At 41.3% G+C, this 26,206-nt stretch overlaps 3 protein-coding genes across 3 annotated transcripts; all 3 read left to right on the top strand.

The window, feature by feature from the left end:
* The first annotated feature begins 6,207 nt into the window (after nt 1-6,207).
* LOC139662256 (odorant receptor 131-2-like) lies at nt 6,208-9,551 on the top strand. The gene is made up of 5 exons (XM_071540896.1): nt 6,208-6,327; nt 7,229-7,447; nt 7,526-7,981; nt 8,824-9,009; nt 9,405-9,551. Exons 1-5 carry the CDS (start codon nt 6,208-6,210, stop codon nt 9,549-9,551), a joined length of 1,128 nt encoding a protein of 375 aa, XP_071396997.1.
* Nucleotides 9,552-12,837: 3,286 nt separating this feature from the next.
* On the top strand, nt 12,838-13,926 carry LOC139662255 (odorant receptor 131-2-like). Its single transcript, XM_071540895.1, has 3 exons — nt 12,838-12,993; nt 13,126-13,369; nt 13,424-13,926. Exons 1-3 carry the CDS (start codon nt 12,838-12,840, stop codon nt 13,924-13,926), a joined length of 903 nt encoding a protein of 300 aa, XP_071396996.1.
* A 6,428-nt stretch (nt 13,927-20,354) lies between these two features.
* LOC139662254 (odorant receptor 131-2-like) lies at nt 20,355-21,439 on the top strand. Its single transcript, XM_071540894.1, has 3 exons — nt 20,355-20,534; nt 20,639-20,882; nt 20,937-21,439. Exons 1-3 carry the CDS (start codon nt 20,355-20,357, stop codon nt 21,437-21,439), a joined length of 927 nt encoding a protein of 308 aa, XP_071396995.1.
* Nucleotides 21,440-26,206: the final 4,767 nt, after the last annotated feature.

Below are 26,206 nucleotides of genomic sequence, written 5' to 3'. Positions count from 1 at the left end.
ACCTGCTGACAGGGACTCCTCTGTTATGTTGGAAAATTCAGCTATTTTAAATTGTTTTCAACCGATTTCTTTATTGTTTTTAAAGGATATTGTCTCTCAAGTGAGGTCCTCTACTTGCTGTTCTGTTGTTGTTCCAACAAAATTTCTCAAAAATGTCTTTGACACAGTAGGTCCTAGTATTCTGTCTATTGTCAACAGTTCTCTGGCCACAGGAACTTTTCCTTCTAGTTTTAAGCATTCAGTAGTTCAGCCTCTTCTTAAAAGCCCAGTGTACTGTCCTCGCTGAGGTGTCGCAACTCCAGCTAGACAGCCAGCCAAACTCCATATAAATGACACGGGAGTCAGGATGTAGCGTTCTAGCTCCAAATTTTATTCCAGACTCAATGTCCTTGTAATCATAAATTAGGAGTGAAACTGAGAAGGTAGCAAAACACAACACAATTAACATGATGTCCTCTATACATAGTAGTATGTACCAAAATAATAAACAAGACAACAAAACACAATTGCTACAGCATGCTAGCTGTATACAGGATGTCAATAGCATTAGCATAAACTTGCATACAAAAACTAAACATTACGTTTCTACTATCGCCAAAATACTTGCTAATATCTCTAGATGAACTGCGAATACACATATAACCAACTCACAAGCAATGCCTCCACTGGAAAAACAACCGGATGGCATCAGATTCAAACATGAGCTCCTGACATGCAACTCTAGCCCTCCACTAGACCATGTGCTCCCCAAATGTCCTATTTCAGGTCTGCACAGGAAGTGATGCGGAGCGGTGAGTATTTACCCTGAAAATACAGCAGGGGGCACTAGACTAATAAAAAACAGAGAAAATATTTAGAAAATACAGAAAACACATAGACACTGCCTGGGAGGCAGAATACCCAGCCTTGATGCGTCTGATCTTACCAATTTTAGACCCATCTCTAAACTGCCTTTTTTTTTATCAAAAGTTTTAGAAAAAAATCTTTTTACCCAATTATCATATCTAAACCATAACAATATTTTTGAAAAATTCCAGTCAGGTTTTAGAGCATTACACAGCACAGAAACAGCCCTTGTCAAAGTAGCTAATGACCTCCTTCTCACAGCAGATGCAGGAGAATGCTCAGTCTTAATCCTTCTAGACCTGAGTGCAGCTTTTGACACTGTAGATCATGCTATTTTAATTGAGCGCCTTGAACAATGGGTAGGTATTTCAGACTTAGCACTGAGTTGGCTTAAATCCTATTTATCTAATTACCTTCTGTCAGAATAGGCAAGTCATCGTCGACCACAGCAGACATCACCTGTTGTTCCACAGGGCTCAATTCTTGGCCCCATCCTCTTCTCCCTCTACATGCTTCCACTTGGTCATATAATTCGTAAGCAAAATGTTTCCCTTCACAGCTATGCTGACGAAACACAGTTATATCTACCCTTAAGACATAATGATGTCTTAATGACTGCTTTAATACTCTCAAAAACTGTCTTACAGACATTAAGTGTTGCATGTCACAACATTTTCTTCAGTTAAATGAAAGCAAAACTGAAATAGTCTTATTCGGGCAGCCCAACGCAAAAAATCTTATTTTACATGATCTAGGTGACTTATCATCTAACATAAAGCCTGTGACCAGAAACTTAGGAGTGATTTTTGACAGTGACCTGACCTTCAAGGAGCAGGTAAAGAGAGTTGTGCAGTCCTGCTTCCTTCAACTAAGAAATGTATCAAAAATCGTTTATCTCATGCTGACTTAGAGAAGGTAATTCATGCTTTTATTTCATCTCGTCTAGACTATTGCAACTCTCTCTACACCTGCCTCAGTCAAAAATCTATCTCACGTCTCCAGCTCGTTCAAAACGCTGCAGCTAGAATTTTAACTGGCACTAAACATAGAGACCATATTACCCCAGTCTTAGCACATCTGCACTGGCTACCAGTAAGATTTAGAATTGATTTTAATATTTTACTGATTGCATTTAAAGCACAGAAAGGTCTAGCCCCTAGTTATATTGCTGACCTTTTAACTCTTTATGAGCCAGAACGCTGCCTTCGATCCTCAGGCAAGGCCCTTTTGGTTGTTTCACAGTCTAGGCTCAAGACTAAAGGTGACTGCGCTTTCTCTATTAGGGCGCCTAGACTTTGGAATGACCTGCCTGAGGAAATTAGGCTAGCTAAATCGGTTTCATCTTTTAAATCCCTTCTAAAAACACACTTATATAAACAGGCTTTTATGTGATTCACTCCCTATGCACTGCCGTTCGGGAGTTTGGAGTCACTGAGGGGTCTTTGTGTTTCCTGGGGCAGGCTGGTGCTTCTGTTCGCTGGGGTGGCATTGAACTGGTTGGGGAGTGCAGCCGGGGCATTGATGGTGTTGCGGACGGCTGCCTCTGTCTTCGGGTGGCTGTTCTGTTCTTCAGACTTTCTGTTCATCAGACCTCCGTCTGCGGCAGTGGCGTCTTTGCTGGCCTTGGGCGTTCTGGCTGTCGGGCTTTCGGGATTCTCGGTTGGGGTTTCGCCACGCTCTTCCTGCAGCGCTTGCCATGGGTGTGATTGGCTTGTGGGGCATTTCTCGTGGGCTGTGCATTCGGGCTGTTTCTCGCAGGGCTCGATGGGGTTTGGATCGGGCGGTTTCGCTGGTTGGTCTGTCGGTTGAGTCTCTCCTGACTCGGCGGTTGTTTGTTGTTTTGGGGGATGGGGCTGTTTCCATGCGTGGGGTTGCCGGGAGGCTGGGGATTTCATGCTGGGGTGTGCGCCTTTGTGTAGCGGGCTTTGGTTTCTTGGCAGTGTCACGCTTGGAGTGGCTTTCGTCTCTCGGGGCGGCGATCAGCTGGCGGGTTTGTGGAGACGGGTGCTGTCTCTGGTGGGTCAGCCGGTGCGGTTGCCCAGTCTGGGTCCTGTCGGGCTTTTGTGGGGGCGTCTTGATCGTGGGGTCCATGGAGGATGCCCTGTGGGCCGTTTGCGCCAGTGGCGGGTCCTGCGGGGGGCGTGTGGTGGGGCTTCTGGGTGTCCTGGGGACCTGGCGGCTGGAGTGCCTGGGGTCTGCGGGGCTGTCGCTGCTGCGCATGGGGGGTTCTTTGATGGGCAGGGGGTTTGGGGAGCGGAGCAGTCGTTTGGAGTGGAGGTATTGGTTTGTGGCATTGTCGGTGTCTCGGCTGTATTTCTGATCGGTTTGGTGCTGCCCTGGTGGATTGGAGTATCGGTCTCTTTCGGGGGCATGGAAGGTTCTTGGTGGTTCCGGACTCTTGAAGGGTAGTGTAGCCTACTTGTACCTGTATGTCCATTTTATTGCCTTCTTGTGTTTTGGCACACACTTTTATTTAAAGTTCCATCTGTTTTTAATTGTATCTCTGTTTGTTTGTTTATTTTTAGTTGCACCTGTTTATCTCTTGTATTACCTTTTATTCCTATTTTTTATCATTTCTTTTCGGCACACACTTTTATGTAAAGTTCAATCTGTTTTTAATTGTATCTCTGTTTGTTTGTTTATTTTTAGTTGCACCTGTTTATCTCTTGTATTACCTTTTATTCCTATTTTTTATCATTTCTTTTTGGCACACACTTTTATGTAAAGTTCGATCTGTTTTTATTTGTATCTCTGTTTGTTTGTGTGTTTTTAGTTGTACCTGTCTACCTCATATATTACCTTTTATGCCTATTTTCTTTTATTGCTACTTTTGGATTTTATTGTATGTAAAGCACTTTGTAAACATTGTTTTTAGAAAAGTGCTATACAAATAAAGTTATTATTATTATTACTATTATTCTTCACTCTATTCAAATCGATTGACTGACTGACTGGCACCCAACATGTTCCAGTGACCTAAAGACAAGAGTCCTGCGACCTCATAACTCATATGCTACTGAATATCTGGATGACATCATCTCCAGCATAGAGATATAACACTAGTGGGGACATGACATCATTAAGCGTGGGATAATCATCCGACATCTTACCTGGGTCCAGTTTACCTGTAACTACAACAGCTGTCTATGGGAACTGTTGTCCTGATCTGGACCTAACTGCTGCACTAAAAGGACCAAAGAGACCAGAGAACCTGGCATCAACTTCCACACGTCAGTAGAGTAGAAGATAGAGGCTGTTTTATATGCTAAATTTAACTGACACAACTTAAAACACAACATGTCTGGCTAGTAGTAGTCAACAGACTGGAGTTCTATTTGAAACAGTTTGTAACGGTAGTTGTTAGCTAGTTAGCTGTTAGATGCAATCCTTACATTTCAGCTGTATGTTAGTTGGCTGGGTCTCTGCTGTCATACAAACACTTTTCTGAGAACAGACAACACACATCATTCATCATTATGTACAGCCAGCGTTTCCCCTTCTACTGTGGCAAGTCGCCCCGTAAAGTCGCGACCTGCCATGCTAAAAATAGGTTCTATAGTGTTTTATATAGTATTTGTATAGTACTCAGTAGCGGCACCGCTGCTGAAAATGCACTGATTTTTTTTTTGTTTAATTGCAGGCTATTTCTGCACCTTAATGATGGAAGTGACACATAGTGGTGTGCGGTGGCAGACAGAACGGACATTCATTTGCATATCTGTAAAGGCTACTGTGGATTTTAAGTTGATTCAAGTGTAGAGATGTTTGTTTTTACAGTAGTAGCCTACTTGTTTACATGATGGCATCTATATAAATTATTTCTTTATGGACTGTAATCTTAATTGTAGGCTAAGATGCCATGCCAATAAAGTAAAATGTCCATTATTACCTGCTTTAATTGGCTTAGAGCTGTCACACTAACCACTTAATGGCATTACATTTGCCTTTTATTGTATATTTTATCTGGGTTTATACCATGGTCTGGGTGAATACTCCATTCTGATTGGCTGCAGGGTGTCCATTAATTCCTGATAATGGACACCTACTAAGTAGTTCCAGTGAAACTGTCTGTTCACCGGTCTAAATTAATGCGCTGGCTACGTAGTATCAGCCTGTATCTAAAATGAGTAACCATAGCAACAGGGACGCAGTCAAAGCCTCCGTTTACGTGAAAACCTTGATATTGATTTGGGGACAATGACATGGCTGGATAGCTAGCTAGTCTTGTTGTTAAACATACTGTCAAATTATATTTACAACCGTACGTAATGTTATTGACTTTGAATCTTGCTAGCATAACGTTAGCTTTCTGGCTCATAGCTGAGCCAAAGGGTTCTATGAGCTGAGCGGACTAGAAATATCTCCCATTGCCAAGTCGTATCTAAGGTTCGTCCTATTTACTGGAGTAGTAGTGGATCAGAGGCAGTGCAGAGTGATGTCAGAAAAGCCTCAGAAAACTTGAATGCGGGAGTGCTCTAAGCGAGAGACTTCTGAGGCAGGACATCACTTGAAATAAAATGGAAATTTATTGATCAATTATGGAAAGAGGGGAGGAATGGGGGTGAGACTCTGAAGAAGTTTGGCCTGGAGCCTGGGTGGTTGTGTTGAAAGGAAAGCTTACTGCCCACAGTAACACTTACTTGAAGTATTCTCATCCAGAGAGATGAGCAAGCCATTTTTTGATATAAATGTGAACGCTTTGAGCCATTGCTATTTGTTGTCAAGGACGTGCAGAGAGTTCTTCAGGGACAGGTGCTCAAATGAAAAAACAAATCTACACACACAAACACACACACACATCTGACCAGGACTTATTTATCAACCAGTTGTATATAAAGTCTACTCTTGCGATAGCAGAATCATACTCAGACTAGCTCCAGATCTGACTGCATTACCTGAGGTTAGTATTGAATTGTGTGCTTCTAATACTTGATTGCAGAGCATTTAAACATTCAAGTAAAGCAAGAAGGATTGATAGATGTAGCCATGTAGAGTAGAATAGTCGAGAGCAATGCTGGTCTATACTGAGATAAACAAATGATGTTTCTGTAATGTAATGTTTTAATGCATATTGAGTCATTCCATAATGATGAAATTGTGGAGAATAGAATTTTTGTTTAATTGTTTGCCTTCTACCTTTTCCCAGGGACTTCTTATTTCATACATTAAGGGGTAAACTCTGTGTTAAGACTTAAAGTGTGTTTACTCAAAAAGTTAAATGAATGCTTGTTAACAGAATTTAGAGGATATTTATGTATATTATACCACAATGTATTCCTTTCTCTTCTGAAACAAGTTCATAGGACGCTGACATCTGACACCTGACAAATGAATCACTCATCCGGGGACAGTAATGTGACAATGGTTGCATACCGGGACACATTCATTATGGCTGTCAGCAAGAATGTGATTGTTGTTGTCCTTGGCATCTCCATCAACTACATCAATGCTACCATGGTCCACACGTTCAACAAACAGCAAGTGTGTGCTCTGCTAAATCTATTGATTTACCTGCAAAAGGGGAAGTTAGGGAATAAAAGAGGGGAAACGAATGTATAAAATGTTTATAGAGTGAGAAACACCTCTCTCTTCCTTTCTTCTCCACCCCTCTCTCACCTCTGCTCTACTCTCTTCTCCTCCCAGACAGGTGATTAAACATAACTTATGTAAGAATTCAAGTTAACATGATGATTCTCAAAATGATTATAATTGCTTTCAGCACTGTTGTATAGCTGCAAACTTCTTTCTATTGGCATATTTCATTATTTCCCCTCCCTACTGCTTTTTACGTGAAACCTAACTACTTGAAGTAACATTATTAAGCTGAACCCCCATACATGTCTCCATCTAATGATGGTATAATTTTATTCTTTCCATTTCCACTCAAATTCACCTTGTTTATTTTTTTATTGTTTTAATTTCCATTCCATACCATTCCGATGTCCGCATGCATAGAGTCTGTATGATTAACTGACATAAACACAAATATAACATGACTTTTGGTGGAGGCTATCCAAAGCACGAGTTACACAAGAGCGTTTATCTTTAATTGCTGTTTAAGAGATACACATCCACATAAGCTTCACTTTGACTTCACTTTGATAATATGTGGGCAACATGAAAGGGCGACTGAAATAATGCTGCATGCAAACTAAGTGGGACTGTCAACTGGAATGAAATAAATTTGGATCACACAAATGGGCTATAAAGAGCAAAGGCTGTGAGAAAAATATTGGTCATTCCTGTTTGGAAAATTGCCGAAACTGGGTTCAGTTCTAGCAATTTTTTAATGCCAAAAACCATCACTACAGCATATTTAATTAATGCAAATTGAGATGAGCAATATACTGCAAAATAACCCATTCTATTCTATTCTATTCAGATCTTCAAAATGAACCCTCGCTATATCCTTTTTATCCACCTGGTGATCAACGACATGATCCAGCTGACAATCAGCATTTCCCTCTTCATCTTCACCTACGTCTTCTATACCATCAATGTTTCACTCTGTTGCCTCCTCATCCTGCCTGCCGTTTTCACCACACAAAACACCCCCCTGAATGTAGCTTTTATGGCAGTGGAATGCTACATTGCTGTCTGCATTCCCCTCCACCATGCCCACATATGTACGGTCAAGAGAACACATGTTGTGATTGGTTTGATCTGGGCAATGAGTGTGCTTTCTGTCCTACCAGATCTTTTCATCCTCTTGGCCACTGAACCTCTAACGTTCTTCCATGCCAGAGTGTATTGCCGCAGGGATAACGTGTTCAGGAGCACATACAGCCTCAAGAAGAGGGATGCATCCCACATAATATTCCTGGTGTTGGTTTGGATCACTCTGTTCTATACTTACTTCAAGATTTTGTTTGCTGCCAAAGCAGCTAATGCAGATGCTACAAAGGCGAGAAATACTATCCTCCTACATGGCTTTCAGGTACTGTTGTGTATGATCACCTATGTGTGTCCTATGTTAATTCAAGTTCTGACATACTTGTTCCCTGCAGGGGTAGCATCGACACGATTTGCCATCTTTACTATAAACCAAATCCTCCCACGATTTGTCAGTCCTATCGTTTATGGGCTACGAGATATGACTTTCAGGAAGTACCTCCAAAGGTATCTCCTGTGTACAGTAACCATAAGCACCCATCCACAGACTTCACTGTTAAAATAATGTTTTACATGATGCTTTTCATATTGTGTTTGGGTTAGTCTTTTGCTTAATAAATTTTGAGTAAAACAAAACAAAAGTGAGCAACACATTATTAGCAACAGTAATAATATTGCTGGCATATTATTACACATGCACACACATGGAATATGTGACATCCTTACATTCCACTCCTTACATGCTTCAGTATTAAGGTCCCCCATAATCCTAATTTTTAAGGAGTGGCTGGCCTCCATTGAAAAAACAATAACAAAAACATTTAGATTTCAATATTTGACAAGATATCCAATATGACACAAATATCAAATTCATGACCTTTGTATAAAAGGTGTTCAGTCAAAGTTCTTCGAAATTGCATACTTCACTCATTTATGTTTGAGGTGGAGGGGCGCATGTGCGAGTGCTGACCCTCAGTTCTTGGCGTGGCTGTTTGTTTGTCTCCTTTGTATCAAAGTCTGTACCAAGTTTTTAAGTGGAACAATTCCATACCTGGCGATCATGTTTGACAACATGTTGATCAAGCTCATAGCAGCAATCTGGACACTGACGATTATCTGTGACATTGTAAACGCGTATGGAACAGAACCACACAATCCGTGGCACAATAGACTACCCATGCCTACGTTTCTCGCTTACACCCGTGCGGAGTAAAGCCCAATGTCCACCAGATGCAGCACGAAAGCAGAACGGCCTGGGCACGGGATCGGAACAGCTCCGAAACAGAAGGCAATGTACACCGCACGCGTTTGATTGAGTCGTATGCATCACCCGCAAGTCAATAAATGCATTTTCACGCTTGTCAGATGCAAGCAGATCCGGCAAAAATAGATCAGACGCGGAAAAAGAACGGAGTGGCAGAAACTGCCGTGCGGGTTCTGGACGGTTTCCTTGCCACTACCGCAATGCATCTGCACCTGGTGGACATTGCAGCGCTGATTCACATGGGTGCGAGTCTGTTCCGGCGCACGCACAGCTTCCGTGCCGGAGCCGTACCGCATCTGGTGGACATTGGGCTTAAGACTCCTCCAAAACTTCTCTTCAGCTCTCCTGAAATTATCTGTTTCGAAAGGAGAAAGAAAAAGAGAGGAGCCAGAGGGGGGACTCGGAACCGACTCAAACGGAGGGGAAGTCAATTTCCCCTCCCAACAATAACCCTATCCAATGTTCGCTCATTACAGAACAAAATGCAAAAACTTGCTGTACTTGTCAAACATGACAGGGATTTCAGCAGGGCCAACCTGATTTGCTTTACTGAAACATGGTTGACTGAGGATGTAAACAACATCGACTTAGAGGGATACTCTCTCATTGATTTGACCGGGATACTACAGCACAAATGAAGTGCAGTGTAACAGCAGTGACCTCTCCCTTATTAAGTATGCAGATGGCCCTGGTCGCCTGCCAGCAGGATATGAACAGCACCTCCTACTGCCAGTACATCAACAGCCTTGCCTCCTGGTTTGACAACAGCTTTTTAGACCTTACCTACCTACAAATTATATATTGTATCATAGCTGATAAGAGACGGTAAAAAGGGTAAAAAGCTATGATACAATATATAATTTATAAACAAATGATTTTATATTACACAAACGAATGATTAAATAAATAATAAATAAATAAATTATAGCATTACTAATAATTAGTAACCATTATTAATGATCATTTCATTGTTTGTTAACAGTAAAATAACTATTAACTAAAGTTTAATTAACTATCAATTTACCATTTATTAATGATGGTTATTATAAAGTGTTACCGTAAAATTTAATGGACAATAAAGTAGTCTGAGTCTGAGTCTGATAGCCCCTCCCATTTCTGAAACCATGGCAAGGACAGATACAGAATGTGCCAACTGAAACATCTCACTTGGCAACATGGTTAGCAGGCTTTACAAGGGGCATTAAAATACTATCAATAGATCCTACTAACTGCTCTAAAATGTAACATACAACCATAAACAATCACAAGATATAAATATAGCCGCAAGCGGCGATTGAGGGGTCCAAGCACAATTTGATAAGACAGACAAATAGACAAAACATTACAGAAGGTACAAAGACACACACAAAAAATAATATGTTGTGAAGTTCGGACATGCAGTCTAACACCGGCTTTTGTGTTGGCCCGTGACTTCTGTCAAGTTCATCTTTTCATATGGTCATTTGTCCAAAAATTAGAAACTTAAGACATTATACTTAGTTATCACAAGCTTAGTGGTGTGAGGAGACAGCGTTACCCACGGGATTTGAACCCATGATCTTTTGCATGGTAGACCTATTCATTAACCATTAGGCTACTGAGTCCACAGGGGGAAGCAATGGAGGGAGCACTGTTTCAACCAATAAAGCATCATGTTTACTGAGTGAGAACCACCAAGCACCCTAGTAGCATAAAAAATTAATCTGGCTTCAAAGAAAGACTACACTACCTACTTTTTTAGCATTTTTGTGCCAACCAGCTGTAATTATAATGATATAGTCTATTTCAGTAAGTAATTATCTTTGATTAATGAATATAGTTAAAAACAACTGATAAAAATATGAATTAAACTGATGTTTAAATGACATTTAATAGGACTCTCAGGGCAATTATCCTTAAATTTGTGCACAAAGGTAGTAGACATTGTGCTGAGTAGTTGTTATTTCCAGTTATTTGCATCAGGCATCAGGGTTTCCCCTTTTGAATTACTGTATGGCCAAAAGCTCAGAGGTATATTGGACTTGATTCAGGATACCTGGGACCTTTGTTGTCATACAACAATGCGTTTATTATTAGGTAGTCTGATCTGACAGGAGCGATGCGCTGCAGATGTACACCTTCTAAAAGCATTACAGGTAGTGGTCTCTGTTTCTCTGGCTACTACAGTGACAGAGAGATAGAGAGAGTTAGGATGAGAGGTTGCAAAATCTTCCCATTAGGGTCCCATCCTTTGTGATGACTGCCATTGAAAATTTTCTGATGAGTTTGCACGCTTGCCATGCCCCACTGACCTCATACACCGCACTAAGACTTCCTCAGGGGAGGTGATGCACAGCCGGCCTTATCGATTGCCTGAGCACGAGCAAAAAGTTGTCCAGGAAGAACTGAAATCAGTGCTGGAAATAAGAGCAGAGCTGGTCCGACCAATTAAGCAATTTAAGCAGCTGCTTAGGGCCCCGCTCGCTTAAAGAGCCTCTAGCACTATGATGCATTCATTGACCTAACCTGGCCACAAGCTTGCACATCAGCAAGATACAGGGAGTAAGAACCTTTACGGCGGTGGTCATGTACTGGCTGGCTGGTAACCACCTATCTTTTACTGAACTATTAGTCAAGGGCACAAAAACGAAAAAAGGAAAGAGGACAACAGAATGGAAGCAAAATGTTTGGTGCAAGTATTATTAACTCATGTCATGTTGACATTTTGTTTGATGTCATATTGTATTCCAGTAAGCTAGCTGGCTAGCTAAACACATGGTTAGCCAAGTACATTGCTAAGCACGAGCACTTAAATCTGACCCACAGAGAAAGAATAGATAGCTGACTGTGTGAACTCATCATTAGAGCTGGGCTGGGGCTGTCCAGGGCTGGGTCTGAAAGGGAGTAATAGGAACTGGTGTACCCATATCATGTTTGTGCTGAAGCCCGATGGCATTATACAGTTCTGCGTACGCTGCAAGGTGAATGCAGTGTCCAAGTTTGATGGCACTCCAATGTCCAGGGTTGATAAAGTTTGGTTGGGTACTGGTCAATTTTATTTGACAAAGATTTCACCACCGTCAGATTCATTTGTCGCCAGACTCTATGGAGACAAGAGTCCTGCGACCTCATAACTCATATGCTGCTGAATATCTGGATGACATCATCTCCAGTGACTGGTAGCAGCATGCGCAGCATCCGCTGTCTGCTCTGGAGTCCCTGGGATTCTGACTCCCAGGACTCATGAATCAACATACTGTATATAAAGTCATCAAAGTGATTTTAGACTCATGTCTGGTTAGACTCCAGAGCTAAGTGGCATATCTGAGGTAAGGACATCATATCTGCTATCACACTGTATTAGTGCAGTATTTTATTATTGTTTTATATGTAGCATATACTGTACTGCTTTTAAACTATATGTATATAAAATTTCTAAGCACTGCCACTATGAGAATCAATTATTTTCTGACTCTTTTAAATTGGGGATCAAACCATACAGTGGAAAATGATTGATCTCAACTTAATACAAAAATGACAGCCTATATCAACATGTTATTTTATGTTATGTAAATGTTAATTCCATATCATTTTAATATCTATTTCATATCTATTCAGTCATTCAATTCATTCATTTGATGATCCTATTTTGAACTTTAAAAAAAGATGCAAATTATTTGTGTGCTCAGAGAAGCTACTTAGTTGTTCCCCTTTACTCTCTCACATGAATTAATTATCTGTTGCTGTTGGTCTATTTTAATCTCTCACATTTTCTGTTTTATGCGGATCGGGGAGAAATGTAATTCAATATTTGCTGGGAAACTTTGACAGGGCATTGAGATGGTTTCATTCTAAAATAAGATACCCATCATTGGAAAAAAAAACCTGATGCCTACAGAAGCAAATAATTGCTGGCATGAAGGTAAATTATATTATGCTGTGAGTCATCTCAAGACCTCTGCTTACAAAACAGTTAGAATCAGAATAGGATCATCTCTGGTTTTGAAATGTTCATGATGAAGTTAAAAAAGTTTCCAAAATGTATACCATACATGTAGAACTAACCTTCACATAACATGTCAATATATTCATGTCTTTTGTAACAGAGTTACTTGCCTCATCCTCAAAACGGCCCGATGAATTTTTCATCAGAAGGCAATAATGTGTCAATTGTTCTGAGCTATCGGGAAACTTCCAGCACAGCTGTGACAAAGAATGTGATTGTTTTGGCTCTAGGCCTCACCATCAGCTACATCAATGGCACCTTGATCCACACCTTCAACAAACACCAGGTCAGACGCCTTTTTTTATTATGTACAGAAGAAAGAGATAACGATACATGAAAGGAAGTATGAAAATGTATAATCTGGTTTGACTGTGACAATCTCTTCTCCTCTCTTTTCCTTTCCTCTCCTCTCCTCCAGATATTTTATGTGAATCCTCGTTACATCTTATTCATCCACCTGGTGGTGAACGATCTCATCCAGCTTACTACAACAATCACCCTGTTCATCCTTAGTTACACTTTCTACAAAATTAATGTCTCCCTCTGTTTCCTCCTCATCATGTTTGCGGTCTTCACCACCCTCAACACCCCATTAAATTTAGCTGGCATGGCAGTAGAGTGCTACATCGCTATTTGTTTACCACTCCACCATGCTGAATTGTGTACAGTCAAGAGAACATACATTCTGATTGGTTTGATCTGGGTCACGAGTGCAGTGTCCGTCCTTCCAGATTTGTTCATTATGCTAGCTACAGAATCTCTAGGATTCTTCTATTCCAGAATCTTCTGTGAGAGGGATAACATATTCAGACACCCCTTAATCATACACAAGAGGGAAGTGTCCTACATCATTTTCCTACTTGTTATTTGGCTCACTCTCCTCTACATATACTTCAAGATCCTGTTTGCTGCTAAAGCAGCTGAAGGAGATGCTAAGAAGGCCAGGAATACTATCCTGCTTCATGGCTTTCAGCTACTGTTGTGTATGCTCACCTATATAGGCCCTGTGTTAGTTAAAGCTCTTTTGTACTGGTTCCCTAAAAGTTATAATAACACACTCTTTGTTTGCTATATCATCATCCAGATCCTCCCCAGGTTTCTCAGTCCTATTGTGTACGGGCTGCGAGACCAGACGTTCAGGATGTACTTGAAAAGGTACCTGCTGTGTACAGTGAGCGCACGCACCAATCCACAGATTGCACTGAAAGGGCACACTTGAGACTGTATCTTGTTTGTGACTTTGATGCGTTTGATATATGTGACTATGGTTACTAAATAAGGATAAATAAAGTTCTAAAGACAAAAAAGTGAATAAACCATTGACAGTAGGGGTGCACCAATACCACTTTTTCAGATGAGAAGTACAAGTAATTTATTTTGAGTAGCCTACTCCCCGATAAGGAGTTCCAATCCAAGTACATACTGTAGGTGTCAAACAATTTTAGATTCTCCTCTCCTCTCTTCAGAGTAGCACCACACACCTAGCAGTCTGAAAATGTATTGTCATTATTCACAGTAAAATGCAAATCCAAATCGCTGACATTTTGGTATTTAAAACAGTTGAAACACACAAGCCCCAGGCTGCAGACTAAGCAGGAGTGCGCACTGCCTATATGGGAACGGATCTCTTGGCATCAGCTCACTTCACCAATGCCAAATATTTACATTTTAGACTGGTATCACTGTGCACCTCTAATTGACAGTATTGATGTTTTTGTTGAGGTAATCTACTTTTGAGTTATCCCACTTTATCAGACCCAGCTAGATAAAGTGGAACAGCATGTTTTAGACAAAATGGTCTTTTAGACTTTTGCAAATTTAGGAAAGAAATCATGGTGAGCAAACAGAAAGGAAAAAATTGCAAGAAATCTATTTGGATGTCACATCTAAAAAACGACTGTGACTGTTGTCAGACGAAATTGTCGCAGAGCGCACTGCATTTTTTTTCCTATTTTTATTAAGGCTTTCCACAATTACATTATAAATAATAATGATTCACTTGCATTAAATTTGCATATTTATACATTCAAATATTGCTAAATGAAAATAATAGTATGTGGGCCCATAGAAATATAGTATGCAACTCAAAATTGTCCAATGTGTGGCACTCATACATTATAATTAACAATAACAGAGAAGACTAACAACACATGACTTAGTTTATTTTTAATAAACTTGCACAAATTTATTTTGTTTTCACTTTGTCATTGTGGGGTATTGTGTGTAGATTGATGGCAAAAAAAACTACATATAAATCCCTTTGAAATCAAGTGTATAACACAACAAAGTGCAGAATGGTCTGAATACTTTCCAAAGCCACTGTATGCGAATTCATATACAAGAGTTAATAAATGTTATTGTGTTAACAATAACAAGGCTAAGGGTAAATATATGTTTTAAAGATGTCAACAAGAGTTTACAGGCTTAGATAGCAAACATTAGCTATTTAGCTTTGCCTTAGCTATAAATAGCTAGATAATCAAACTACAGAAGTTGGGTAATAAGATAATAAGATGAGATAAGATATACATTATTGTACCCATGGGGGAAATTTGTCTTGGACTCTGTGTTGCTTTATGCATATCAGTTCTACATACATAATTAAAAACACACACACACATACAATTTAACATACATATTCCTACCTACCAATACAAAGAATGCAAAGCAACCATTGCACAGCCCCATCGCATCATATTGTGTAACTAATGCACTAGACACATAACCCCTGTAGCCTATTGCTATTATTGCACAGCCTCTTTGGCCACATTTGATGAAATATTGCACAGCCATTATAGCCTTATACTACTATAAGTATACTACTTATTCAAAAACCTAACTGATGTAGGTGCAAATGCATTTTTAAAACAGTTGAGTTTACAGTGAGGGACTCTATAACGTCTGCCAGAGGGCAGGAGCTGGTGGAGAACATGGGAAGGATCAGACACTATTTTCATTGCTTGTCTGATGACAGACTAATAGTCACATACAAAATTCGATAGTTACATACAAAATGTAATACAACTGTCCTAATCATGTCTCCAGCATCCTACTGTAACATAAATGTTATCTTTGATTCAGTGCTCTCCAACCTGGACAACACTAAATATAGGCCTGTCCACTGTCCACCTGAATTCTCTCTCTCTCTCTCTCTCTCAGGTGCACAGAGTTACTACTAATGAAGCATAGCGCACTTCCTTAGAGAGCTGTCCGAGGTGCTGAAACATCATTTAGAATTAAACTGCAACATGGGGTGTTGCCAGACATGGCAGAGGTATGTGCTCTACTGAGCATATTTTCTAGTTTAAAATGTCGCAGCCAGACTTTTGACCAACACCAGGAAAAGGGATCACATTACCCCTATTATAGCCTGTTTAAAATTCAGGATTGATTTAAACATTTTATTAATCACTTTATTAATCTTTCCTTTGCTTTCAGTTTGCTTTTGAAAGAAGTTAGCGTTGGGGCACATCTCAGGTCCTCTGGCAGGGCATTCCACTTTCTGGGTGCACGACAACTGAAAGCAGTTCTCCCTGATTTTGAGGTTACCCAGGGAATGGATAAAAGGCCCCTGCCTGATGACCCGAGGGCTTGTTGTGGTTCATAAGTGGCAAGCACGTCTCTGATACAAATTGGTGCAATGCCATTTAGCGCTTTATAAACCTATGATAAAAACATTTGCGGAAAAGCAATCCATATTGTCCTGTACCAGCTGGAAGCTTTACAACAAGAGAAGCAGCGATGGTTGTAAAGAATGAATTAAAATACCCGGCAATCTTCATTTTATTACCATTGTCAGTGTTCAGGCCAATGTTACAAGATTTGGTTTTAATTTTGTTTGAACAACCAAGATCTTTTAGGACTTTCCAAAGATTTTTGTACATTTTCATTCACCGCATCAATATAGAATTGCGACTCTGAATCCTGTATCTAGCATGGTTTCTACACCTTACATATGCCTCACTGCCTGATTTTTTAAAGTTCACCAGATGCCTATCCCTCTGCCTAATCAAATCTAGAATCTCAGTAGTGATCCATTTACCACTCCTAGGTGTTATTCTGACCTCCAGCATCTTCATGTTCCAAAACAGCAGACCAATCTATCTCATTTAACTGTTGTAAAAATAACTCCTTTGAGAATTTTCTCATTGATCTAATCCTGACTGAATTTTGCTGTACTGGGTTGACTTTTGATTTGGTTACCTTATGAGTACAAAAGCTAATTTTGTGGTCACTGATCACAATATCTAAAACACCTGACTGACGGAGACGATGTCTGAAACCAATATCAAATCTAAAGCTGACTCACTGTTAGCACACACCCTATTTGGTTCTGTTATAAGCTGTTGGAGGCCAAGTAATCTATTAAAATTGCATAAAGGATCCACCAGGCCATTTTTCTATGAAGATGACTGTACATTTGTATTTAAATTACCAAGAATAATAGATTCAAATTTCATAAAATCTATACATTTGTTGCAAGCCAATTCTAATAGTTCATAAAAATCGCTATGTTTGGGAGGTCTGTAGCAGACACCAACAAGGAGCGGTCGTGTTTTAGGGAGCACAATCTCAACCCAGATAGTTTCCAGTCCTGTTGTATAGATATCAGGACGATGCTTAAACATAACGTCACATCTAATAAACAGACAGACTCCATCCAACTCCATTTCAATTACGATCCGGTCGTAGGATGACGTAACCCGGAAGATCAATCTCACTCTCCAGCACACATTCATCTAGCCAAGTCTCCGACGCAGCTATCACCGCAGCCTTGGAACGAGTTGCAATTTAGTGTATCTTGTCTATTTTGGGGATCAGGCTCCGAGCATTCACGTGAATGAAATTAAGCCCCCTCCCGTGAAAAACAGCAAACTGGTCAGCCACCGGCGTAACAGGTGGCACACTCTCTGCATCCTCGACATGACACTTGTACATGCTGGAATCCAGGCACTCCACGTTGGCCACTGCTTTCAGACTGCATCCGTTGCAAACAACTGGCATATATCCTCCTTCCTTTATCGCCCTGTTGTATGTTGAGACATTGATGTTTACACATTTAATGTGAATAGAAAAGTCAAAATTTGTCGCATGGCAACCGATTTGCTGTTTTTTCTTACGGTCTCTTCGCATGTCGGAAAAAAATGTAATTTTGAGGTCTTTTCTGGGATCTGAGCAGGGGTGAATGTCGCCACAAAAGAGCAAACCTAACCTAAACCTAAAGCTACCCCTAAAATGTGTGTCAGAGATTGTAAGAACTGAAAGTAAAAGCATATTGACGGTTGAATTTTTACCTCAAAGTGCTTTGAAACAAAAGTTGAAAGTTGAAAGCAACAACGACCAAATTCAAATTCAAACCATTACATTCAATTTCAATTTTTGCATACAGTGATTACATTTAAGCATCAAAAAGTCAAATATGTGCAATTCAAATTTAGTTTGTGCTGGCAAACTCCGGGTGTTACGCTCGAAGCAGTGCTTGCACTATAAGGTTCTGTGCACACTATGGCAAGTTTGGTTGCACTCCATTGTCCAGGGTTGATAAAGTTTGGTTGGGTACTGTTCAATTTTATTTGACACTGGATTTGACCAAGGGCCACTGTCAAATTCCAGTGTCACCAGACTCTGAGGAGAAAATGTCATTCTCCACTGCATTCAAACTGATTGACTGGCACCCAATATGTCATCCAGATATTCAACACTGCTGAATATCTGGATGACATCATCTCCAGTGACTGGTAGCAGTATGCGCAGCATCCGCTGTCTGTTCTGGAGTCCCTGAGATTCTGAATCCCAGGACTCATGAATCAACCTGTATATAAAGTCATAAAAGTGATTTTAAACCCATGTCTGGTTAGACTCCAGAGCTAAGTGGCATATCTGAGGTAAGGATATCATATGTGCTATCACACTGTATTACTGCAGTATTTTATTATTGTATTATATGTAGCATTTACACTGTATGTGTATAAAATGTCTGAGCATCGCTTTTTCTAATTCTTTTAAATTGGGTATCAAACCATACAGTGGAAAACTGTTGATCTCTACTACAAAATTCACAAATGATACTTACTATAATTCTCTGTATTGTTAAAAATTGTAACTCCACATCGTTTTAATATTTATTTCATATCTATTCAGCCATTCAAACATTTGATGATCCTATTATAAACTTAAAAAAAAGATGCAAATTATTTGTATGCTCAGAGAAGCTAATTAGTTGTTCCCCTTTACTCTCTCACATGAATTAATTATCTGTTGCTGTTGGTCTATTTAAATCTCTCACATTTTCTGTAGCATGTGGATCAGGAAGAAGTGTAATTCAATATTTTCTGGGAAACATTGACGGGGCATTGAGAGAGTCTCATTCTAAAATAAGATACCCATCACTGAAAAAAACGGATGCCTACTTAAGAAAATAATTGCTGGCATAAAGGTAAAGCATATTATGTTGTATTAAAGTTGTGAGTCATCTTAAGTAGGGGTGTGACGATTTGATGATTTAAAGCGACGCATCACACTTAATGTTTAAGATACGGTTACATCGATTGAGACAGCTTGTATCAGACATGTTTTCTCCAAAGCTACCCGCTTCTCTCTCACTCACTCTCTCTCTCTCTGCCTGTCGGTCCTCCTGCGAGTGAAGGCTCACAAATGGGTCAAGCCCCCCCATCCTTTGCAAGGATCGTAGCACAACTAATTTGTACACGGACTATTGAAAACTTAAAGTCCACTACATAGTCTAGGGCCTACATGCAGTAGGTTGGCAGTTATCCTTTTTTTTTTTAATAAAAACATTGTTCACCACTTTATGGGTCATGTGGCCCACAGGGAATTGGACTGCAGACTCTCAATCAGGAGACCCGAGTTTGATTCCCGGCAGAGACGCTTCCACAAAATTCAACGTTGCTGTTACACTATTAGTCTTGTTTTCACATTGTTATTAGCAATTGTCTCATTGCAGAAATTATTTGTTAATAAACAATTGCCTGTTTGACTGATTTTTATGTTTTAATACAAACAAACAGGATTCAAAGTAGGGTGTGAAAACAATCCTTCACTCCCTCATCCGTTACTGGATTGAGAAGATGTACACCTATTAGGATTTCCTCTTGCAACCGGTCACAGTTGCTTATATGTTACACATATCACACCGCATCGTATTGCACAGCATTGTATCATATCGCATTGAGACGGGGCTGAATTGAATTGTATCAATCTGATGGCTGCTTAGAATGTATGTAGGTGCATCGGATCGTGGATCGTGTATCGAGGTGCAAATAGAATCGTGCTCGGATGATGAGATGCACACCCCTAATCTTAAGACCTCTGCGTTCAAAACAATTAGAATCAGCATAAAATCATCTGTGGTTTTGAAATGTTCATGATGAAGTTAAAAAGGTTTCCAAAATGGATAGTTTTGGAATTAAACCCTTCATATGTACAAAGTAGGTTTTAAATTGTAAATTTACCTTTTCTAAGTGTAGTATAATTTGAATGTCTGACATACAGTATTGTGCAACTTTGTTCACATTTCAAGATTATTTTTGGTACAAAATAGATCTCATCTCAAAGCTTAAATTTGGCATGTAGAACTAACCTTAACATAACATGTCAATATATTCATGTCTTTTGTAATCAGGTTACATGCAGCCTCCTCAAGTCGGCCTGATGAATTTTCCATTTGATGGCAATAATGTGTCGATTTCTCTGAGACATCGGGAAACTTCCAGCACAGCTGTGACAAAGAATGTGATTGTTGTGGCTCTAGGCCTCACTATCAGCTACATCAATGGCACCTTGATCCACACCTTCAACAAACACCAGGTCAGACGCCTTTTTTATGTGCAGAAGAAACAGATAAAAATATATAAAGGGAGGATGAAAATGTATAAGCTGGTTTGACTCTCTTTTCCTTTCCTCTCCTCCAGATATTTTATGTGAATCCTCGTTACATCCTGTTCATCCACCTGGTGGTGAACGATCTCATCCAGCTTACTACAACGATCACCCTGTTCATCCTTAGTTACACTTTGTACAAAATTAATGTCTCCCTCTGTTTCCTCCTCATCATGTTTGCGGTCTTCACCACCCTCAACACCCCATTGAATTTAGCTGGCATGGCAGTAGAGTGCTACATCGCTATTTGTTTACCACTCCGCCATGCTGAATTGTGTACAGTCAAGAGAGCATACATTCTGATTGGTTTGATCTGGGTCACGAGTGCAGTGTCCATCCTTCCAGATTTGTTCATTATGCTAGCTACAGAATCTCTAGGATTCTTCTATTCCAGAATCGTCTGTGAGAGGGATAACGTATTCAGACACCCCTTAATCATACACAAGAGGGAAGTGTCCTACATCATTTTCCTACTTGTTATTTGGCTCACTCTCCTCTACATATACTTCAAGATCCTGTTTGCTGCTAAAGCAGCTGAAGGAGATGCTAAGAAGGCCAGGAATACTATCCTGCTTCATGGCTTTCAGCTACTGTTGTGTATGCTCACCTATATAGGCCCTGTGTTTATAAAAGCTCTTCTGTACTGGTTCCCTAAAAGTTATAAAAACACACTCTTTGTTTGCTATATCATCATCCAGATCCTCCCCAGGTTTCTCAGTCCTATTGTGTATGGGCTGCGAGACCAGATGTTCAGGATGTACTTGAAAAGGTACCTGCTGTGTACAGTGAGCGCACGCACCAATCCACAGATTGCACTGAAAGGGCACACTTGAGACTGTATCTTGTTTGTGACTTTGATGCTGTTGATATGTGTGATTATGTTGCTGTACTAGATAAGGATAAATAAAGTAAGAAACACAAAAAGTGAATAATCCATTGACAGTATTGATGCATTTGTTGAGGTGATCTATCATTGATGTTGATCTATTATTGATATAGTCACAGTTTGATTGTCACAGTGATTTTATAGACGAACAAGAAAAGATGTTCTTCCATATGTCCGTAATGAAATGGACAAGGCTCTCATGTGAGCTGCTCTGGTACTAAAATTTTTATATATACTTTCTTTTATACTTTTTACATGTATGTAGCCTATGTTGGATATTAATTACTGCTTCTATTTTTTGCACATTTGAGCCCACAGCCCATCCTCACCTACTCACCCCGTCTTTCCTTACTTTTCCTCCCTATAGCCTATGCTTAAGCAACCTCATTAAGCAGATCATCTGATTATAAAAAAATATTTTAAATACTAGTCATAGTGATGTAACTGCAGAATATACCAAACACAAAAAAAGGCAGCCAGCCCAGTGGATGTGAGCAGATATTGATCAGTGATGGTGGCAAATCACCTTGCATAAAGGCAGCGACAAACTTGGTCGCTAAAAAAGGTACCACTTCGCCCATCTGGCAGTACTTAGGGTTTCGGCCTAACGAAAGAGGAGAACCAAGAGACACCACTGAAGTGGTATGCAGGATTTCTGGTAAAGTAATCCGCGCAAAAGATGGACAGACGACGAATCTTCACGACCATTTGCGTGTACACCATCCCGTCAATTATGCTAAATTGCCAGTGCCATCACGTGCAACTGGCCCTAGCAAAACAGGTAGCCACCAACCAACCATATCTGGGGCTTTTTCAAAAAGTTTGGTTCCTAGGAGACAACGGGAGAGTAAGAGTTCACACTTTAGGTAAGTTTTAATCCTCAGTTTTGAGATACAAATAAAGACTCACCCCCTGATTTACTAAGGCAGGCGCAAACCAGGTAGATTTAAAAATAAATTGTATGTCTGCGCCTAAATGTCTGCTTTAAATCACGATGTTGTGATGTAGAGGGCTCAGTGGTCGATGGCTGTCGGCCGACAGTCATCGATGGCATCGTCCATCGGACCAACCCTAAAATGAGCAGAGAAAAGCGAGGTGGGAGTGAAGATTTCAAACTTGTGCACACAGTTTAGCAATCCGGGCCCTTAAAGTACCTTTCCTGCAGCACAGAGAGCCATAGATGTCTGTCAAGTTAGTCAATTTGGCGTTCAAAATAAAGGCAAAGAATTGGAAAAAAGTTTTGGAAAAAGGAAAAAATTAACTTTCAGAGTGTACAGAAGAGAAAAAGTAATACCAAATACTCAGTGGTATGAAATTTACGCACCACAAAGTGTCACAAAATATACACAAACCTAAAGACAGGCCTGGAAAGAGGGTAAAAATAAATTAGAAACTTTTTGGGTCACACCGCACACAAAGTTGGAGAATTGCCCAAGAATGAACAGATCAGACTATACAGTATAACATGAAACTGTGTGGGCTAGCTGAAAGCGCATGAATTGTTGCATCGGTAAATACCAAATCTACACACATGATTATCTAATTACATACCTACATGCATACAAACTGACATACAGGCTTATGTAATAATAATAATACATTAGACTTGTATAGCGCTTTTCTAGGTACTCAAAGACGCTTCACATACAGGGTAAAATCATTTAATAGGTACATTTATAATAATAAAAAATAAAAGACAAGAATAAAAGTAGGTAGTTAAAAACTAGAGGAATTATGAGATGGAGGGAAGGGAGAGAGAGGGAAGGAGGTAAACAGGTGAAAGCAAGCTTGAAGAGGTGGGTTTTGAGGGCCTGTTTGAAAGATGGTAGGGTGTTAGACTGTCGGATGTGGTTGGGGAGGGCGTTCCAGAGGGTGGGTGCAGCAACTGACAAGGCCCTGTCACCCCAGGTCCGGAGCTTGGTCCTGGTGGTCTTTAGAGGGGTATCGGGTAGGCATCGGGTAGGGGTGTGGCCGGGGAGGAGATTGGAGAGGTAGGGAGGGGCCAGGTTGTTTATGGCTTTGTAGGTGGTGAGTAGTATTTTAAAGTCAATCCTATATTTAACCGGGAGCCAGTGGAGGTTGTGAAGGACAGGGGTATTGTGATCTCGGCGGCGGATGGAGGTGAGCAGGCGGGCAGCGGAGTTCTGGACGTATTGAAGTTTATTAAGGATTTTGTTAGGTGAGCCGTAGAGGATGCTATTGCAGTAATCGAGTCTGGAAGTTATGAGGGCATGGATAAGTGTTTCGGCAGCGGCAAAGGACAGGGAGGGCCGGAGGTGGGCAATGTTCCTGAGGTGGAAGAAGGCAGTTTTTGTGACCTGGTTGACATGAGGTAGGAACGAGGGGATGGGGTCAAGGATGATTCTGAGGTTGCGGACCTGGGTGGAGGGGGTGACAATGGAGCCATCGATGTTGGGTGAGAAGGTCTGGGCGGAGCGGTTGAGGGAGTTTGGGCCACTGATGAGGAGTTCGGATTTATTGCAGTTGAGTTTGAGAAAGTTCCGTTGCATCCATGATTTTATGTCTGCAAGGCAGGTGGTGAGGGTGGAGTGGGTGGTTGAGGTGATGGTCCTGGAGGAGAGGTAAAGTTGAGTGTCATCGGCGTAGCAGTGGAAAAGGAGGCCATGTCGGAGGAGGATCTGTCCAAGAGGAAGGATGTACAGGATGAAGAAGAGGGGACCAAGCACTGAACCCTGGGGGACACGATGGGTGACTGGGGTGGTGGAGGATTTGCAGTTGTTTATGGAGATGTATTGATGTGTGTCAGAGAGATATGAGGTGAGCCAGGAGAGGGCGGTGCCGGTTATGCCGAGGGAGTGTTGAAGGCGTGTGAGGAGGATGGAATGGTTGATGGTATCAAAGGCGGCGCTGAGGTCAAGGAGGATGAGGATGGTGAGGAAGCCAGAGTCAGCAGAGAGAAGTATGTCGTTGGTGATTTTCAGTAGGGCAGTTTCACTGCTGTGTTTGGAGCGGAAGCTGGATTGGAAAGGTTTGTATAGGTTATTGGAGTCGAGGTGGGATTTGAGTTGAGCAGCGACAACTCGCTCAAGGATTTTGGACAAAAAGGGGAGGTTGGAGATGGGCCGGTAGTTGCTGGGGATGTCAAGGTCAAGACCAGGTTTTTTCAGTATGGGGGTGACAGCAGCGAGCTTGGGGGGGGTCAGTGGACAAGTAGGAGTTAATTATATTGGTGATGAGTGGGGAGAGTGAGGGGAGGCAGGCCTTGACTAGAAAGGAGGGGATAGAGTCGAGGGCACAGGTTGAGGACTTCATGCTAGTGACTATGGAGGATAGGTCGGTTTCAGTGATTTCACTGAAGGATGTAAATGAGTGACTTGGAAGTAGTGGGGGGTTGGGTTGAAGGCCAGAGAGGGTGGTGAAGGAGGAGGCGGCCAGCTGGTTGTGTATTGTTTCAATTTTGGTTTGGAAAAATGATAGAAATGAGTTGCATTTGCTGGTGGTGAATGAGTTAGAGATGGTGTCCATGGGTTTGAGGAGTTTGTTGATGGTGGAGAAAAGCGTTTTCGGGTTGTTGCAGCCAGATTGGATGATGGAGGAGTAGTGAGAGGAGTGTGCACTGTTGAGGGCATCTTTATATTGTTGTTGGTGAAGTTTCTAGGCATCCAAGTGGACAGTGAGACCGGTTCTTTTGGCAAGTTGTTCCAGTTGACGGCCCTTGGCTTTGAGACGGTGAAGATGATCGGTGTACCAGGGGGCGGAGTGTGTGAAGGAGATGGATTTTCGGTTTTTATGGGGGCAATTTCATCAAGACAGGAGGAGAGCGCGTCATTGTAGGTATTGACCAGGTCAATGGGGGAGACGTTCGGAGTGAGGGCAGAGTCGGAGATGGTGTCGGCCAGGATGGAGGAGAGAGAGGAGGGGTTGATGGACTTGAGGTTCCGGAATGTTATGGTGCGTTTCTGTTTGACAAGGGGGGTCGGGATGTCTATGTCCAGGGTGATAGCCAGATGGTCGGAGATGGTGAGGTCAGTGCTGGATAGGTTACTGATGGTGATGCCAGAGGTGCAGACAAGGTCCAGTGTGTGTCCTTTCCTGTGGGTGGGGAAATCTACAGTATGTGTTGGGTAATATTGAAATAGTGAAATAGCGTTGTGGTTTTGCAGTCTGTAGAGTCGACATGGATGTTGAAGTCGCCTAGTAGCAGAACAGATGGTGAAATGGCACAGAGCTGAGTTAGAAATTCAGACAAGTCCGAAGGAAACGCACGGTTTGGCTTGGGGGAGCGATAAATGACAGCAGTGACCAGACAGTTTAAAAGTAAGGTGTTCAAATGAGGAGGGGGTGGGAATGGATACTGCAGTAGTTTTGATGGTTTGTCGATGCAGTGTCGCTACTCCGCCACCACGCCCGTGGTTTTTCCATGTAGGTGTATCCAACGGGTGCAGTCTGGTTGAGAGAGAAGTATTCCAAGGGTTTTTGCCAGGTTTCAGTGAGGCAGAGAAAGTCAAGTTTCTTGTCCATAATAAATTCACTGAGGATGAGGCCCTTGTTATTTATGGATCGGGTGTTGAAAAGTGCAAATTTCAGATGTGATTGTTTCTGAGTGGGCTGGTTTGCTTTGACCAATGTTCGTAGGCAGGCGGAGTGCACGTGTTGTTTGTTGTGGTGATGTAGTGGAGCTGCGACAGTGCACCCGCTGGACCACATGGACGGGATAGCATGCTCCGACCCCGAGTAAACAAACTTTTGCTGG

The sequence above is a fragment of the Centroberyx affinis genome, unplaced genomic scaffold (genome assembly GCF_046629955.1).
Source record: "Centroberyx affinis isolate AG114_WGS23_722 - 3 ecotype Tasmania unplaced genomic scaffold, CSIRO-AGI_Caff_v1 ptg003742l_1, whole genome shotgun sequence".
Taxonomy (NCBI): Eukaryota; Metazoa; Chordata; class Actinopteri; order Beryciformes; family Berycidae; genus Centroberyx; species Centroberyx affinis.
This window is presented reverse-complemented; position numbering and strand designations above follow the sequence as displayed.

What these genes read in the sequence shown, in the direction of transcription:
- LOC139662254 (XM_071540894.1), top strand. Translation starts at nt 20,355, where the DNA reads ATGCAGCCTCCTCAAGTCGGCCTGATGAATTTTCCATTTGATGGCAAT. An exon ending in ACACCTTCAACAAACACCAG is followed by an intron (nt 20,535 to 20,638) that starts GTCAGACGCCTT and finishes CCTCTCCTCCAG; the next exon opens with ATATTTTATGTGAATCCTCG. An exon ending in ACTCCGCCATGCTGAATTGT is followed by an intron (nt 20,883 to 20,936) that starts GTACAGTCAAGA and finishes TCACGAGTGCAG; the next exon opens with TGTCCATCCTTCCAGATTTG.
- LOC139662255 (XM_071540895.1), top strand. Translation starts at nt 12,838, where the DNA reads ATGAATTTTTCATCAGAAGGCAATAATGTGTCAATTGTTCTGAGCTAT. An exon ending in ACACCTTCAACAAACACCAG is followed by an intron (nt 12,994 to 13,125) that starts GTCAGACGCCTT and finishes CCTCTCCTCCAG; the next exon opens with ATATTTTATGTGAATCCTCG. An exon ending in ACTCCACCATGCTGAATTGT is followed by an intron (nt 13,370 to 13,423) that starts GTACAGTCAAGA and finishes TCACGAGTGCAG; the next exon opens with TGTCCGTCCTTCCAGATTTG.
- LOC139662256 (XM_071540896.1), top strand. Translation starts at nt 6,208, where the DNA reads ATGGTTGCATACCGGGACACATTCATTATGGCTGTCAGCAAGAATGTG. An exon ending in AAAGGTATCTCCTGTGTACA is followed by an intron (nt 7,982 to 8,823) that starts GTAACCATAAGC and finishes CACGCTTGTCAG; the next exon opens with ATGCAAGCAGATCCGGCAAA. An exon ending in ACAGCTTCCGTGCCGGAGCC is followed by an intron (nt 9,010 to 9,404) that starts GTACCGCATCTG and finishes TTAAGTATGCAG; the next exon opens with ATGGCCCTGGTCGCCTGCCA.